General features: G+C 43.7%; 1 protein-coding gene across 2 annotated transcripts in view; it reads right to left on the bottom strand.

Moving 5' to 3' along the window:
• Window positions 1-3,967: 3,967 nt before the first annotated feature.
• The window catches only part of ddhd1b (DDHD domain containing 1b), a 35,877-nt gene continuing 20,904 nt past the window's right edge, over window positions 3,968-18,940 (bottom strand). Inside the window, exons 10-14 of one of the 2 annotated variants that reach the window (XR_009806782.1) lie at window positions 18,262-18,326; window positions 14,079-14,251; window positions 9,472-9,726; window positions 6,546-7,094; window positions 3,968-6,481 (exon numbers count right to left, since the gene is read on the bottom strand). Coding sequence is in view for 1 of the 2 variants with exons in the window: in XM_061900423.1 (XP_061756407.1) it covers window positions 6,913-7,094; window positions 9,472-9,726; window positions 14,079-14,251; window positions 18,262-18,326 (675 nt within the window). In the remaining variant the exon portion in view is untranslated. Of the gene's footprint in view, window positions 7,095-9,471; window positions 9,727-14,078; window positions 14,252-18,261; window positions 18,327-18,940 lie in introns of both variants that reach the window. The other variant, XM_061900423.1, reaches the window with a different exon arrangement.

The following is an 18,940-nucleotide window of genomic DNA, read 5'->3' on the forward strand; positions in this document are numbered from 1 at the left end:
TATAGCACTTTTAAAAAGTACTCGCAGATACGCATTATAAAAACAAACATGATCATAATAAAAGCACTTACAATTTAAAAATAAAAAAAAACATTCAATCATCATCCATAAGCACAATGAAAGAGAATATTATTTTATGAGATAGTTTTGTCCAGTATGAAAAGCAGATTTGAAGAGGTTGGTTTTTAACATACTTTTGAACATTATGGGGTTTCAATATGAATGTCTCAACCCAATGGGATGACAATGAGGTGGGGAAAGGCCCAGAGGGTGTCTTTGAAAACTGACTATTAAACAACATTGCAAAATCACTGTATTCGTATATTGAGACAACATGGATGTCCAACGTTGGATCCACGTTGTTGGTTGGGAAATTACCGAATTTCAATGGTCAAATCAACGTTTGAACCCAACATTTATAAATGTCGTCAAAAAGCATGTTGTTTCAACGGTTTCAAGTTGCTGTACCTAATTCAACAAGTTCTCAACGTCGTTTGCATGTCTTGTGCTTGCTGGGAGGGGGCCGAGCTGCGGAGGGCTTTAAGGAACCGGAGAAAGATTTAAATTTTTTGGGATTAGTTGTAGTTTGATGGCCTGCGATGAGGTGGCGACTTGTCCAGGGTGTACCCCCGCCGTAGCTGAGATAGGCACCAGCGCCCCCTGCGACTCCAAAATTAAGTTTCAAATGAAATGTTATGGCACAAGTAAAAATTAAATAAGCTTTGCGTCTACTCCTTTTCGGACATGTTGGAAGGAAAAAAAAAAAAATACAGTAAGTGATGTATCATATTGAAACTTTAAACATGTTCAAAATAAACTTAAGGGAGGCATATGTAAGAATTAGGCCAGAAATGGTACTGGAATTTGAGTCAAAATTCTGTAGTCCCCTCACCCTTTCTATGACTGAGGTTGCCAGAAATGCAGCCGAATCCAGCTCGGTCGACTGGGCTACTCCGAGGAACGTTAAATGATAAACACTCCCACTTACTAGGGGTTGAGGTGCTGGGACCATAACAGCTGAATTGACAAGTGTTTTGTCAATAACAAATCTCTAACCTACACATTTTACACTGAAATGTGGTTATTTTCAGGTAGAAGTACATCTTGCCTGTGTACAATATCACAACAAATGGCAATTATGTGGTTATTGTTAGTACTATCAGAAAACAGGCTCAAACAAACTACAACCAACGCTAGCAATGGTTATACTGGTGAAAATAAGTAGAGCATGTTTAGCAGCCTAATGTACGCCCAAAACTAAAGAGGAGACATTTGACCAGGATATGCCTATTTGCTACTATTTTAAACATTTTAGTTTGCCATATAACTTGCTACATGTAGTTCCCAATATGCAAACACAAATGAGGAATTATTTTATCATGTGATTTGGCTGTATCCATACGTTTCACATTGCCATGACCATCCTGCTAACGTTGGAACTCAGTTCCTCAGTGTATCAGCATATTGAGAAGGAAATAGGCACTGACACTACCCATATACACAGAGGTTTTATTTGTCGGAAAGATAGTTTGCCCTGTGAGTTGGATTACACATCGCCATACAGGCTAAAGGGCATATATTTCCCCGTTAGCCTATATGTTGATGTGTCATTGATCTGGGTTATACATATGCTCCCATTGACTGGGCTAGCATGCTAAGCATTTGTTACACTAATATACTAGCTTTGTTAGATAAGGTTTATAGACTGTATTGGACAATATAGTTTACATACGAAATTCCCATTTCCATTTATTACAAGTAATAAGAAAACGTAAATGCCTTACTTACTTATCAAGGAGGAAATTAGCAAGTTTGGCATCAAATGAAATAAATTTCTCCGCCTTCTATTGTCTCCATCTTTCAAAGGTATCCCCGATACAAATCCTTGTTTTGTTTTTGGCTTTGTCATGAATAAGTTGAGAATTGTAACAAGGCCTTTTGGATTTAATAATAATGTCTGACGTGTTTAGTAACTTTACCAGTGGCAGTAGTTAGACAAAAATTCTGGTGCATAACTGGCAACATGGTTGTAACACATTCACAATCTTTCTAATTGGTTAAAACGGTGGAGGGCGGTACATCGAAATGAAAACAATAACATTTTGGGTTGTAAATTTAACTTTGAAATGAGCCTATCCCGGCTGAACTACTGTTATCTGTTATAAAGGTATTCAAAAGGAACATGATTTATTAATGCTATTTACATATCAGGGCCGTTAAATGATCACTTGACATGAAATTTCTTCCGGATGTGTGTAGAGGGGTCCAGAGTTAAGCCGTTTAAGGATATGTTAAATTCTTTGACAGAATCGGTGAGATATTTTTGTCTTATAATTATATATGTTTTGTAGTAGTTGAGTTTGAAAGGTTGTTGTTCATCCAGATGTCAATGTCAGTGAGGCAGTTGGTGATGGATAAGGGTTGAAATGTAGATCTGTATATCGGGTTGATGTATGGTTTGTCCAAGTGGAAGTATATACTGTACAGGGTCAAGAGGAGAGGTCCAAGTACCAAATCTTGGTTTCATATTGATGGCATTAATTGCTGTCTGTCGGTCAGGAATGATTTGATCCAGGAGAGTGCAGTGCATGTTAAGGGAAGTTTTCAGATGCAGTGATTTATAGTGTGAAAAGCTGCTGTGAGATCCAGAAGAATAAAAAGATTGAGGTGGCCTAAACAGATGCGAGGAGGAGGTCATTTGTGACTCTGTTGTGGGCACTTTCAGTGCTGAGTTGGGAACACAAGCCAGACTGTTTTAGATGTTGAGGTGAGTTGTTAAGTGGCTTGCCAATGCATGCTCCAATATTTTTGACAGAAAAGGGAGGTCGGAGATGGACTGGAAGTTGCTAATGGTTTCAGTGTCAAGTGTCAAGTCCAGGTTTTTTTGAGGATGCGGGTTACTGAGGCAGTTTTGAATGAAGGGTGAACAAAACCAGAAGTGAGGGAAAAGCTAATATCAGTAATCAGTGGAGTGATGGAAGGGAGGCAACCTTTTACAAGTGATGTGAGAATAGGATCATGTGCACAAGTGGAGTGTTTGGATCTTTTTATGAGATTAACCATATCAGATTGGGACATTGGTGGAAAATGTGTTAGAAGCTGAGGGTTGAGGAGAGGCGGAACAGATGATTTATCATTAAGTGTGATGGTTGGAGGTCAAGGTGCTGTAGATGGTTTTCATTTTAGTTTTAAGGAATGACAGGAATGAATTGCAATTTTTGTGGTGAAGGACGATGTGAAGTTGTTGATGGGTTTGAGGAGAGGGTTTAATGTACTGAACAGAGCCCACAGGTTTGAGGAGTTAAAATGGATGATATTGGAATAGTAAGTGGACTGGGCTTATGTTGAGGGAAGTTTTGTATTGTTGGATGAAGTCTTTACATGCTTGCTGGTCAGTTTAGAGGTTTTCAGGATAGAGTTTATCTAACGTCAACCTACAAGTTATGGTACACATCTGTTGTCTTCCCAGTCTCCTATACACACACATCTACTTACATGGTCAGGATGTACTCTCCTGAATTAACAAACACCCAGACAGCGGAATATAAGACTGTGGTTCGACTCCTCCAAGTTAGGAGTGCCTCATTTTCTTGACCTGACCTCCTCCAGAAACTGCTGTCCTGTATAAGGACGCTCGCTTGTAATAAAGCAACTTTTAGTTCAGTTAAGCATCTCCGACGTCTCTTTTGACCCAGCCGGACTGCTGTGTCACCCTTCTGTCCGGACGAGGATGACAAGACCTGCCTGAATTACTCAGAGCAATGTACAGAGACATCCTGGATGAAAACTAATGCTTCCAATCCAACATGATGGAGCTTAAGAGGTGCTGCAAAGAGGAATGGGCAAAACTGTCCAAAGATAGGTGTGCCAAGCTTGTGGCATCTTATTCTAAAAGTCTTAAGGCTGTAATTGCTGCAAAAGGTGCATCGACAAAGTATTGAGAAAAAGTTGTGATATTTGTGATTTTTTTATTTTTAACACATTTGCAAAAAAGAAACACATTGTCGTTATGGGGTATTGTGTGTACGGTCACAAACAAACACAATTAATTTTTTTTTTTCATTTTGGAATAGGGCTGTAACATTAAATGTGGAAAAGTGAAGCGCTCTGAATACTTGCACTGTATGTAGACCACAAGTGTTTTAAATGTGGACAAAAATATCATGATATGAACCGTTCAAAAGAAGAGTTTGACACACATGTAAAAACTTTACTCGGATTTTAGGATTTTAGTTGGTTTCAGACAGTGTGTTAAAGGCCTACTGAAATGAGATTTTCTTATTTAAACGGGGATAGCAGGTCCATTCCATGTGTCATAATTGATCATTTTGCAATATTGCCATATTTTTTCTGAAAGGATTTAGTAGAAAACATCGACGATAAAAGTTTGCAACTTTTGGTCGCTAGTAAAAAAGCCTTGCCTGTACCGGAAGTAGCAGACGATGTGCGCGTGACGTCACCGGTGTGAGGGCTCCTCACATCCTCACATTGTTTATAATGTGAGCCTCCAGCAGCAAGAGCTATTTGGACCGATAAAGCGACAATTTCCCCATTAATTTGAGCGAGGATGAAGGATTCGTGGATGAGGAAATTTAGAGTGAAGGACTAAAAAAAAAATTAAAAAAAATAAAATAATAAAGTTTAAAAAAAAGGCGATTGCATTGGGAGCGATTCAGATGTTTTTAGACACATTTACTATGATAATTCTGGGAAATCCCTTATCTTTCTATTGTGTTGCTAGTGTTTTAGTGAGTTAAATAGTACCTGATAGTCGGAGGGGTGTGTCCACGGGTGTGCTGACGCCAGGGAAGTCACGAAGCTGCAGCAGGACAGAAACTCCGCTGATCTCTGGTAAGAGGCAACTTTTTACCACAATTATCTCACCGAAAACTGCCGGTTCACATGTGGTCGGGATCCATGTTCGCTTGACCGCTCTGATCCATAGTAAAGCTTCACCTCTGGGAATTTTAAACAAGGAAACACCGTGTGTTTGTGTGGCTAAAAGCTAAATGCTTCCCACCTCCATCTTTCTACTTTGACTTCTCCATTATTAATTAAACAAATTTCAAAAGATTCAACAACACAGATGTCCAAAATACTGTGTAATTGCGCGATGAAAGGAGACGACTTTTAGCCGTAAGTGGTGCTGGGCTAATATGTCCCCTCCAACCAATAACGTCACAAACACGCGTCATCATACGCGTCATCATTCCGCGACGTTTACAACAGGAAACTCAGCGGGAAATTTAAAATTGTAATTTAGTAAACTAAACCGGCCGTATTGGCATGTGTTGCAATGTTAAGATTTCATCATTGATATATAAACTATCAGACTGCGTGGTTGGTCGTAGTGGGTTTCAGTAGGCCTTTAAGAAAAAAACAACTACAATCACACACGTGATGTTGTACTACAAATAAAAACAAAAATTAAGAGTTTTTAAGGTCAAATATACAGTAAAAGCAAGTGTATAACCCTATCCTGTACTTCAGAGGTCTAAAGTGTTAAAGGTACGGACAAGGCATTGGTAATACATATGTTGCTTTGCTGGTTTCACAGCTGGGTGTGTACATGACTGCTACAGGTTTGCCTCTGACAGGAAGTACCAAATTCTAGGTTGGAGACATATTAAGGAGAATGGATCTGACTGGATATGAGGAGCCATTTTGAAAAACCTTCATTGTTGTTCATAATTGACCAAGTCTCTGCATTTGGCAGTTCCAACATCAAACATGCCAGAAAACTGATAGTCACCACTTTCCCACCTGCTATAGAAAAAGTGCATTGGAATCAGGCAAATGATGGAGCTGACTTACTTTTTAAGCTGCTGGCTTTCCTCCACCGTGCAGTTTGTTAAATTTTTAAACTGGCACACTAAGGTTTGACCTTGCAGACGCCCAGTGTAATGTTTCCTAATTCAACTTTATCCTACACATATTTATACATACAATTTCATTGGCAACTATCAGACAAATCCTGCAATGGAGAACATGTAAAACAAACAAAGCTAAATGTACAGATTGAGTCATTTACTTGTACAAGTTACAGTAATCACAATAAGGAATAGTCCTTTTTGGCCCTTAATGGTTTGCAAAATATTTAGGAGTATTTCATTCCAGTACAAAACTTTGTTTAGTACTTGGTGTTGAACTACTTGTTGGCAAGACCAGAGGTGAGACATCTATTGTGCTTGCACAAATCTCTTTGTCCATTCCTCTATAAGTTTATTCCTGAAATCCTGATATATAGCGGCTGTTCCTTGGCAATTCAAAGTTGAAGATCCCAAAAAATGGGATTAGGTCCAAACACTTGCGAGGCAATGCCAAGATCCTGATGTGCTCCTTTTTGAGAAACTCTTCCAATGCCTTAGCCATGTGTCTCTGATCATTGTCACAATGTTCTGGCTGAGGCGAAGGGGTACTCACCCAAGATTCGACGTTACGCGCCCCTCGTTTATCAGTCTCTCACTGGAGTGAAAGTTTCCTGTACCCAAAGCAGGTTGTTTGCACCTTCATGTGAGACAGAGCGATGATGTTGTTGGACTCACATTCAACATTTCTCTGCAAACAAAGGCGTCCAGGCCACTTGATGACAAACATCTCACCAAGTGAGCGGTTGTCGTAGGAAACTACGTTTTGGGCACAGCTCATCTGTTCAATGAAAGGTGTTGTGTTAATTTGTCTTAAAACCTCATTATCATTTGATGTAAATGAAGCTTGTTAAAATTAAGTCAAACTGCAGTTAAGTAGCAATGTTGAAGTTGAGTATTTACAATCAAATTAAGATGTATAGTATATCAACAGTTCACACTAGAAATAGTACATAAAATAGCATTTATATTTTAACTATTTTTGTAATGAAAAACTTTGGAAATAGAAAGTGAAAGAACAGGACGTGCCATTTGTACATGTGTGCTATAATGAGTCTGTGTTCTCTGCAGTGTCAGGAGGCTCCTGAGGTCGGTACATAAAAGTGAGGAGGAAGAGCGCCACATCATAAGAACACCAATAGGCCGTGTGTGACGTCACAGCTGACCAATAACGGCTCTCCACTAAGCCCTCGCGTAGTTCAAAGTCAATGCGCCGCTCCAGTTCCACTGAAACACAACGATTAGAAATTCATAAGAATGAATTATTATCCATCCATCCATCCATCCATTTTCTACCGCTTGTCCCCTTTGGGGTTGGGGTGGGTGCTGGAGCCTATCTCAGCTGCATTTGGGTGGTAGGCAGGGTACACCCTAGAACAATCGTCACTTCATCACAGGGCCAACACACAACATTCATTGAACAAAAATTAAACAATTTTCATAAAACAATGTAAGGGACCATCATTGAAACAGAAAAAAAACCAATTTGCTGAATAGTCCCATCAACTAGCAATGAACAGCAGATTTTGATGAATAGGCATATTATTGACAAGAAAATCACTCGTAGGCCGTATCTCCCAAGAGTCAGGAAGCCTTTTAAAAATCCAGAACAAAGATCTTAATTGCCTCCAAAAACTAACCACTTGTTTGACTGTTTGGTCATGCTAAAATCAAATTAGTCTGATTTCTCAAATAGTTCTGCTCTAAAGAAGCATCCTACAACCCGTGGAAACACATTAATCTGATCAGGTTTGGCTTTTGAGAAATCGTACAAACACACCTGGATTATGGAATTGGAAACTAGATCTCTCAAATGGGTGAGTGCTGCCAGAGGGGACCCTTCCTATCGCACATGCGTCAGTCTCAATGTGCGGATTATAACCCAACAGCCATCTTATCTTGGTTGACCGCTATTTTTCACTACCGGGAAGAAATCACTTGTCGGAATACAAGCAATTGTCAGATAATTTTTTTCCCAAGATGGTGCCGCTGTAGTGGCTGCTGTTGGCAGGAGCTCTGTGCTTTTGTGACATCCTTTTGGGTTCCTGATGTTTCCCTCTTGTTTTCATCAGTTTTTTGTTTTTTTTGCCTTTTGGCTCAGGACCCTTTGGGACTGTGTGATAAGGGGTGGCACTTTTGTGACTTCTGCAGTGCTTTTTTGTGAACTTCTGGATCTGCCTCTTGGGAGCGTTTGGCCATGGAGACCAGCTGCTGGGTCTCTGCCACACCAGAGTCCATTTAGAAAGACTGGAGGAGATGCGGATGAAGAGACAGGGTTGCAGAGCTGGCGCTGAGCGCCGGGACAGACAAGCTTCACAGTGTCTCTTGGACGCATCATCGCTTATCCATGCAGACTGGACACTGGCCGAGAGTTGGTGGGCGGCGAAGGGTGGAGTCGGCTCTATAGGTCTCTGGCAATGCTCCCCCCACTCCAGCCGACGACGTGGAACACCGCAGAGGTCACCACAGTGTATATGATTTTTTATTACATTTTTTTTTACTTTTGTGGCTGTGTACAAGTTACTGGTTGCATCTGCTCTGCTCTTTTAATGTCTTTAATTTTATTTGATGTTTCCCTCTTACACATGTTTATGTTTGCTATGGCCGTGAGTTTTTTCCCCTTGGCCTCAGTCTGGACCCCCTCTCCAGGACCACAGGCTTAGACTGATTTTTTTTTTCTCACACCCCGCCCCACGTTTACCTATTTCTCACCTTTATTGTAAGGGCCGCCGGAAGTTGGTTGACCCGTCAGCGATCCTGTTCTGTCTCCCTGTAATGTTTGTCAGCTCTTGAATAGGATTGTGCTGAAATGTTCGTAATGTTTTCCCTTTTTTATTTTTATTTTCAAGTTAGGTTATTGGGGCTTCACATGTAGGTGTAAAAATACAACAACAACAAAACTGTTTGAGGAATCAGAAAAATTTAGAGCACGGAAACGTAGTCAGTGTGATCTTTGGACATGGCGCTCACTATAAAACTGCTTTTCACTTTTTGTTTCGTTCTTGTTTTGGGCTTTTTGAACAGTAGCGTACACATTTTCATCTTGGGGAACCAGATTTGGACTGCGTTTGAGGAAGTAACCAGAGTATTCCAGGCTACCTGGGATCTTTTGGACATCCTTCCAAGACAAATCACCTTCATGCATCATGAGTACAGGTGTTAAGTAACAAGTAACAAGTAACTGTCTTCTAAGAGTAAGCCTGGTGTGCCCTGCCTGAAAGTTTTTGTCTTTAAGTGCGGCAGGTGTTGTTCGATCAATTCTTTAACATTCTTCTCAGGGCATTCAATCGATCGTAACTTGACTGTTTGGTTTGTCTCAAAAGATGTTTTGCTTTTCATCTAAGTAGGCTTCACCAGATTGGTGAAATCTGTCCAATATTTGTCTGAGACCAGATCTGACCAATCTAAGTCTTTGAGCATGAACTGATGAAGCCTACTTGAGGAGTCTTCTAAGACAATCCAAACAAGTTGTGATTGATTAAATGCCCTGATATTACAATGACCTGGATGAATGACAACATTCATAGACATCTTTAATAGTCGTTACTGAACACTAAACTGTTCTAAAAAAAAAAAATACTGTGGAGGGGTCTTTTGGACTTACATGAGGTGTGGTCAATGACTACTGAAGTGGATTGTGACATGGCCTGCTCCACTACACCGGGCTCCTCCTCCACTGGTTTTTCCTTTTCATCACTTTCGCCCACGATTGACTTCTCTTCTGAAGATGCGTTTTCGCCTTCAATGGCTCCACCCTCGATATCTGACGACTCCTCCTCGACTGCGCCCACCTGTCCGCTGGATCGAGAAAAGCGGGAGAACAGGATTCCCCCAATACCCTTTCCAAGACTCGCAGCCCCTGAAAAGCAGAAGGTATGATGAAGGTAAAGTGTTGAAAATACCAAGTCCAATATTCTGTACGGTATCAACTGTCATCTTGAAAACAACATTTAGAGTAAGGATCAAGGTTAGAATTATGTCAAATCATTGTAGTTTACTTGTGATTTTTTTTTACAAATATTCCAGCATCCTCGCCCATACCAAAATGAGCATGTAATGTTAACGGTATCATGTATATCACGGGTGCAAAACTCGTTTTTATTGAGGGTCACATAGCAGTTATCTGTCCTTAGAGTATCGCTTGTAACAGTGATTAATATATCAATATAAAAATAAGATTTGTCTCATGCTATTGTTAGCCAATTACCTATGCATGTAATTATTATATTTATTTGATGCACACTGTTAAAAACAAAATGTAGATAAAACTAGCAACTCACAACAGCATATTGGTGTAAATAAAAAAAATGGAACCACTGTTTTTTGTGTTCCCTTCAGGGCCTTAGGTTTGACCCCCATGATGTATATTATCCATTAGTGTGAATGCTTGTTTGTTTAAATGTACTGCTAAACTTACTACGAAGACAAATAAGGAAAAACAACCCGATGGCCCTCCGAGAGGCGGGGTGGAAGAAGGGCCAAATCAGACGGATTTCTTGATAACGACTGGAACGGACACCGACAAAGAGTATAGGATCATGAGAAGATGCAGGTGTGGGTGGGAGAAGGTGACCACCTTCAGGGGTTTGTGTATCCATCAGGGAAGGAAGAAGTGCAAAGAGGGAGGCCATCAGCAACATTGCACTGCAACCGCAGGTCAGACAAGAGGAACCCAAAGCCAGGTGGCAAACCACAGTGCTGAGGGATCCACCGTTGCTGAGGAAAGGCAGGCGGAGGACACAGGAGGGCCCTTGGTGGACACCAATGCCTCTGAGAGTGGCACTGACGAAGACGCACACAGAACACAAAGCAACCCCAACAACCAGGAGCAAAGCCAGAGAACAGAGAGGAAAGAACCTGGAAGGAGGCAGCTGGTCAAATGGCCTAAAGCAAACAAAGTTGCGGTCTGGCAGAAGCTGGACAAGGACCTCAGCCTTATCCTGGAGCACTCATTGCGTGGCCAGGTAGAAACCAAGCTGAACCGCATTGGAGATATCCTGTACGACGAATGCAGAGGCAGATTTGGAGTAGCTGCTGAAGGCAGAAAGGAAGGACAGAGAGAGAAATCAAGCAGTTGGTGAAGAGGCGGCGTCAACTCCGGAAACAGTGGAGGAAGGCAAGCAAGGAGGAAAAGGAGGGCCTGAAGCCACTGTGGGATGAGGTGAGGAAAGATCTTGCCGGCCTACGGAGGGCTGAGCGCATTTGCAAACGCAGAAGGCGGAAGGAGAAAGAGAGGAGCAACTTCTTCAAAAATCCCTTCAAGCATGCCAGACAGCTGTTAGAGGACAAGAGAAGCGGAAAGCTGGTTATTACCAAACCTGAGCTGGAAAATTACATCAAGGGACAGTACAGTGACCCAGTAAAGTCAACTCCGCTGGGACCCCCTGGTTATGTTCCTCGCCCAGCTCCCCCAGCCTTCCTCTTTAATGCTGTCCTCCCCAAACTCAGCGAGGTGGCAGAGGTTGTCCGGAAAGCAAGAGCTGCCTCAGCCCCAGGCCCCAATGGAATACCATACAAGCTGTATAAGTACTGCCCAGGGGTCCTGAAACATCTCTGGAACCTGCTGAGAGTGGCCTGGAAAAAACAAGTCATCCCTTCAGAATGGCAAAGAGCAGTTACAGTTTTCATCCCAAAGGAGCAGAACTCCAGTACGATCAGCCAGTTCAGGAGCATCTCCCTCCTAAATGTCGAGGGAAAGATTTTCTTCTCCATCCTGGCCAAGAGGTTGACCAGCTACCTCACAAGCAACGGGTACATTGACACCAGCTGCCAGAAGGCAGGCGTGCCAGGCTTCCCAGGCTGTGTGGAACACTCTGCAGTAATATGGGAGCAGCTCCAAAGGGCGAAGAGAGAGAGAGGTGACCTGCATGTCGTGTGGTTGGACCTTGCCAACGCATACGGGTCTGTCCCCCACCAACTCATCGAGTTTGCCCTGGACTTCTTCCATGTACCAGTCTCCATCAGAGCCCTGGTAGCCAAGTACTTTGGAGACCTCCAGTTGTGCTGCACTCATCAGGACTTCACAACAGGCTGGCAACAGCTGGAAGTAGGCATCGCCATGGGATGTTCAATCTTGCCCATCCTGTTCGTTGCAGCCTTCAAGATCATCCTCATAGGGGCTAGGAAGATGGTCGGAGGAGTGAAACTGCTTTCCGGAAAGAGGCTACCAGCAGTGAGAGGCTACATGGATGATATCACCACCATACTTCAGACAGCAGCATGTACAACAAGACTGCTGAAGAGGATCGACGAGCTTGTGGGTTGGGCGAGGATGAAGATCAAACCCTCCAAATCACGTAGTCTGTCGATCAGGAAAGGAGTCAGAAGTGATCGTCATCTTTGTCGCAGGCGGTGAGAACATCCCATTGCTGGCAGATCAACCTCTTCGTAGCCTGGGTCGCACCTACACAGCAGAGCTCTCTGACAGGCAGATGGGGGAGACGGTGAGGAAGCAGCTTGCAGATGGCCTGGCCAAGATCAACCAAAGCCAACTCCCTGGGAAGTACAAGGTATGGTGTTACCAGTTCATTCTGTACCCAAGGGTGATGTGGCCACTGAAGATGAGCGAAATCCCCTCCTCAGTGGTAAGCAAGATGGATGGACTGGCAAACTCGTTCATCAGAAAGTGGCTGGGACTACCAAGGTGCCTCTCAGACGTAGGCCTCTTTGGTAGGAACTCGCTTCAACTACCACTGCGATCCATCAGCCTGGGATACAAGCAGGAGAAGGCTCGGCTGGTGCTGGAGCTGAGGGAATCCACTGACCAGCTGGTGAGAGCAGCGGGCGCCCAGATAAGAACAGGGAGAAAGTGGAAAGCCCAAGAAGAGGTCGACACGGCAATCTGCAGGCTGAAGCACCGTGAAGTGGTCGGCAGAGTTCAGGAAGGCAGAGCAGGCCTTGGTAGTGGCAAGGCTCCCTTGTTCTGGTCAAAAGCTTCCAAAAAAGACCGGAGCGCCATGGTGGTGGCAGAAGTGGCAAGAACTGAGCAGGAACGCCTAAACATCAAAGCAGTGTCCCAGGGCCAGCAAGGTCATTGGACATCGTGGGAAGGTCTCACAGACAGGTTGATTTCCTGGTCTGACCTGTGGAAGATCCCCCAAGCCAGGCTCAGCTTCCTGATCAGAGCAACTTATGACACCTTGCCTTGTCCCCGAAACCTCCACCAATGGTTTGGTGCCGAGGAGACCTGTCCCCTCTGCAACACCATCAATGCAAACCTCCAGCACATCCTGTCAGGCTGCATGACAGCGTTATCGCAAGGCCGCTATAGATGGCGACACGACCAAGTCTTGAGGAAGCTGGCAGAGGTGTCAGAGACCTGCAGAAAGGAGGCGAATAGCAGACCTTCCGTTCCAGCCAAACATCGGATCCAGTTCGCAAGGGCTGGAGAGGGTGCCAAACCCCTCCACCAGAGATCTACAGCGAGACTTCTCTCACCAGGAAATGAGTGGAGCATGAGGGTTGACCTGGGGGAGCAGCTCCAGTTCCCCAGGGAGATCGTCGAAACATCGCTACGGCCAGACCTGGTCTTCTGGTCAGAGGCTTGCAAGACGGTTCTTCTGGTCGAGCTCACTGTCCCATGGGAGGGAGGGTTGGAGGCTGCTTATGAGCGGAAGCGAGCCAAGTACTCTGACCTGGCAGCAGAGTGCAGGGAGGCTGGCTGGAGAGCCATCATCTTCCCTGTGGAAGTGGGGTGTAGGGGCTTCGTTGGTTCCTCAACTGCCCGCCTTCTCCGAGACATTGGATGCACAGGAGCGGGGCATCGGAAAGCCATGAAAGAGCTGGCGGAGGAGGCGGACAAAGGCAGCTTCTGGCTGTGGCTAAGGAGGAACAATAAAAGTTGGGGTGCAAACACCTAGGGCATCAGCAGGGGGTGGCAGAGAGACATCCCTGCCATCGCTCCGCCACCATGAGACGTTCTGGGGTTAAAGGAGCGAAACGTGAATGAATGGTGGTCCCCAGCTGATGACCCATTTATGCCCACTGAGGTGTTCAGTGGGGTGTCACAGCACACCTGTCAAAGGCACTGGAGGAGGTGCGTCAGGCAGCAATGCCCAGCAGGAATTCCATCACCTGTATCTTCATATTTTAGCTGATGAGCAATGCAGAGGGTGCCCAACCTCTCACCAAAGGTTTGTTTGCAGTAAAATCCAGATGGCAAGCCTTAAAAAAGTTGACGTAACGCTCATGTTTAACCTGGAATGTGCTTACCCATGATGCTGGCTTTGCCCAGGTTGGTGATGGACTCTCCATAGTGACGGCGGGCCTGGGGTGGAGAGGTGCAGGGGCTGGGAAGATTGTCTGAATCTGATATAGTTGTCGTTTCCTTGTTAAGAAGCGTGGGACGGATTTGATCGTACGGCGTAGGACTCGCGGTGTTGTACCTGGACAAAACAGTCACAAAAATCAGCCTATAATTTGACCGGAAACCCATTATTTTACATTATTTTCATGCAAGTCCACAAAGACACAACTGATACCTTCATGATTTTTTTTTTTTCTAATCAAAATGGGAAAAAAAGAGAGATAGGGTGAGAAGCTCTGTCATCCGGGGAGGAGCTCAAAGTAAAGCCGCTACTCCTCCACATGGAGAGGAGCCAGATGAGGTGGTTCGGGCCTCTGGTCAGGATGCCACCCGAACGCCTCCCTAGGGAGGTGTTTTGGGCACGTCCGACTGGTAGGAGGCCACGGGGAAGACCCAGGACACGTTGGGAAGACTATGTCTCCCGGCTGGCCTCGGAACGCCTCGGCATCCCCCGAGAAGAGCTAGACGAAGTGGCTGGGGAGAGGGAAGTCTGGGCATCCCTGCTTAGGCTGCTGCCCCCGCGACCCGACCTCGGATGAGCGGAAGAAGATGGATGGATGGGAAAAAAATTGGCAGCAACTAAAGATTCTAATAGGACTCGGTTAACTTCAAAGACTTCAAAGATTCTTTATTGTCGATGTACAAGAATATTAACATACATCCATCCATTTTCTACAGCTGTCCCTCTCGGAGTCGTGGGGGTGGCTGGAGCCCATCTCAGCTGCATTCGGGCGGAAGGCGGCATATACCCTGGACAAGTCGCCACATCATAGACAACCGATAGACAACATTAACACTCAAACACTCACATTTACACACAATCAGAACAAAAAGTGATGTACATTTACTGGATATGTAATAGCTGTTGCAAACATATATTGCTTTGTTTTTTTGTTTCTATACATAGTGCAATCGTTAGTGTGTAATATGTCTTATTTATTAATATTTACTACTTTTATTTTATTTTTTTATATTTGACTATTGTTACTGTTTATAAAAACCTGCACTGCAACCACATAATTTCTTACTTGGAGAATAAATAGAAGTATTTTCATCATATCCATCCCATTATACAGTGTATATGTGTAACTATTGTTTGTATTGGGTATTGTATATGTATGGCTCCGTTTGTAGAGCGGCCATGCCAGCAACGTGTGGGTTCCTGGTTCGATCCCCGGCTTCCGCCATCCTAGTCACATCCGTTGTGTCTTTGAGCAAGACACTTCACCCTTGCTCCTAATGGGTTGTGGTTTAGGTGTGTGAATGTATGGAAGAATGTGGAAATAGTGTCAAAGTAGACATTACAACCAAAACAGTACAACCCATTACCATGTTGCATACCAATTATATAGTGCTGGGACAGGCAACCCGCGGCTCCGGAGCCGCATGCGGCTTTTTGATCACTCTGATGTGGCTCAGCTGCTAAATCGAAGACCCCAATGATTGTTCCGGAAGGTTTTCAGATTTTAGTTCCTCTCTCAGAAATCACCCGGGGATAACATTCTCCTACTTTCACCTGGACTTCAATACTGAGGGTGTGCAGTGATGGCAATGCCTTTAACTTCCTTTACAACATGTCGTCGCACCCGCTTTTACATCACGCGATGTGCGTGTCGACTGGTCACATTTTATATTCAGCCTCTGTTAATACACGAAAGCGACTGCAACGTATACTTAGTCAACAGCCATACAGGTTACACTGAGGGTTGTAATATAAACAACTTTAACACTCTTACTAATATGCGCCACACTGTGAACCCACACCAAACAAGAATGACAAACACATTTTGGGAGAACATCGGCACTGTAACACAACATAAACACAAAAGAACAAATACCCAGAACCCCATTCATCCCTACTTTTCCGGGCTACATTATACACCCCTGCTAGCATCAAACACAGCCCCCCCCAACCTGCCCAACTCAACCGACGCACAGAGGGGGTGGGGGGATTTTGTTCTAGCCCGTTAGAGTAGGGATGCATGGGATTCTGGGTATTTGTTCTTTTGTGTTTATGTGTTACAGTGCCGATGTTCTCCCAAAATGTGTTTGTCATTCTTGTTTGGTGTGGGTTCACAGTGTGGCGCATATTAGTAACAGTGTTAAAGTTGTTTAAACGGGCACCCTCAGGTGACCTGTATGGCTGTTAAACAAGTATGCCTTGCAATCGTTGGCGTGTGTCTGCAGAAGCCTCTTACGACAAGTGACAGGGCTGGCAAGCTGATTGAACGTGTTGTAGAGGTCGCCAAAGGCAGTGCCTTCATAGGATGCCCTTATTATTGTTAATCAAGGGAGATCCTGCAAACATTTGCAGGAACAGTTGATCTGACATTTGATAGTCTCTCGGAATATTCGGGAGGGTTGACAAGTGTGAAGCTGTCAAGCGGCATTCATATAAAACTTGCGGGCCCCATTATCATTACATTTTCATATTAAGGTGTGGGCCGTGTGTCTGAGACCCCTGGTTTATACATAGCACAAAGTTAAAAAAAACTCTATGCACGTTTATTTTATTTTAAATTTCAAAAGAGTTTTGTGGCTCCCATTGTTTTCTTTATTTTGTGAAACGGGTCAAAATGGCTCTTTGAGTGGTAAAGGTTGCCGACCCCTGATATAGTGTATACGTGTAACAGTTGTTTGTTTGTAAATGTGTAACAATTATTTTGTATGTATGTTTATTTAATCATTTTATTACATATGGTGTACACTGGATCCAAATTTAAAGTGCAATATAATGTTTACACTTCCAGCCTCAGAGGCACACAAGTACAAAAGGTCGATATTGGGAAAATAGAATAGGTGTGAGGGTGTGTTCTCCCAAGGTGCCTTAAAAGAGTATACAAGTATTTCACTAGATAACAATACAGACGAGATTATTGGTTTTAAGTATAGTATCAGTTAGTTGCAGAGTGATAGAAAAAAAAGATATGACATGAATGTAAAGGTGATTGCAAAATACGCAGAATGTCAGATTTGTCAGGGTAGCTCCATGCATCTTGGATGAGTCGAGGGGGAGTATGCCGCACAGCCAAAAGTAAAAAAATCATAAACGGGCGTTTGGAATTTATTTTAGGTTCATACAGACATTGACAAAGTGGTCAATGCAAACTCCATCGTGTTGACTCAGCTCTAGTCAATGACAGTAAGATCATTTGGTTAAGAAAATATTGTTTCTGGTTGTACAAATCTTTGGAAATGCCAAAGACGCACCATGACTGAGACCTACATGAATTGAAAATTCTTTACTTCTGCAAACATGCTGGAGAGCATGTGAAGTCATAAATGCGGGTGACTTAATGGATGCATTTCATTTACATTAGACACAAATAGATTACATTAAAGGACCTAATAAAAATCTGAATTGGGCATTAGACCCTACAGTGTAAACATACTGTAGCTTAGAAACAGTTTTAATGCGAGAGAGCTGTAGTTGATTCTAAATTGCCATCACCTTTATATTTATGTCATGTGTTGTTTTTCTATTACTCTGCAACTAACTGAGACTATACTTAAAACCAATCATCTCGTTTGTATTGTTATCTAGTGATATACTTGTATACTCCTTTAAAGGCACCTTAGGAGAACACACCATCAATGTGGTTGTACCTGTTACAATGACGACCAACACATTTAGCCTATTCTATTTTTCCATCCATCCATTTTCTGCCGCTTATTCCCTTTTGGGGTTGTGGGGGCCGCTGGCGCCTATCTCAGCTACAATCGGGCGGAAGGCGGGGTACACCCTGGACAAGTCGCCACCTCATCGCAGGGCCAACACAGATAGACAGACAACATTCACACTCACATTCACACACTAGGGCCAATTTAGTGTCGCCAATCAACCTATCCCCAGGTGCATGTCTTTGGAAGTGGGAGGAAGCCGGAGTACCTGGAGGGAACCCACGCATTCACGGGGAGAGCATGCAAACTCCACACAGAAAGATCCCGAGCCTGGGATTGAACCCAGGACTGCAGGACCTTCGTATTGTGAGGCAGACGCACTAACCCCTCTGCCATCGTGAAGCCCTCTATTTTCCCACTATTTGTCAATTTAACTAGACAAAAACACAACTTCAAGATGTGACTTACCAATTGATTTGAACAGGTGCAATGTTACTGTAGTGCTTTAAGATAAGCGGCTCCAGTCTGTAAGCCTAAGAGAGCAGAGGAAAAACAGAATCAAATGGTTGGGTAAAACCCACAATTTAAATACGGAAAATATTTTTATGTTGGAAATGGGGAAATAGGGAATGAAGAAATGAACAAGCTATAATGTAATTGTACAAGTACAATGGTATTTCATTTTCAGCACAGACCCATTCAAGAGCAGACATACATTGTCCAGGGAGACAGAACAGGAAAGCTGATGGGATGCCACTTACAGGGGTGGACTGGGGGTTTGGTAAAAAAAAAAAAAAAAAAAAAAAAGTACATCTTAGACCGGGTGCAATAAAAAACTTAATATCCACGATAAGCACACATACACATGTTACGACACAGAAACCACTAAACTTGCAACAGTAGAAGATGGGAAGGGGGGGCCTCCGGAGGCGAAGTTGCTGCCCTTCTGGTGCTGCTCCAGCCGTTCCTCGCCCCAGTGGAGTTCAGCGGTGGCAAAGGCGTGGGGTGGAGGTTGGGGTACATGTGCATATATATCAATGGTCCATGGTGTGTGTGTTTTGTCTGTAGGCCTGGCTGGAGTCGCTTTGCAGGCTCGGCGAACAGCGTTCAGCTCCTCAGGTGTTGACAGTGAAGGAATTTGTTTTGT

This window comes from Nerophis ophidion, linkage group LG05, assembly GCF_033978795.1.
Source record: "Nerophis ophidion isolate RoL-2023_Sa linkage group LG05, RoL_Noph_v1.0, whole genome shotgun sequence".
Classification (NCBI taxonomy): domain Eukaryota; kingdom Metazoa; phylum Chordata; class Actinopteri; order Syngnathiformes; family Syngnathidae; genus Nerophis; species Nerophis ophidion.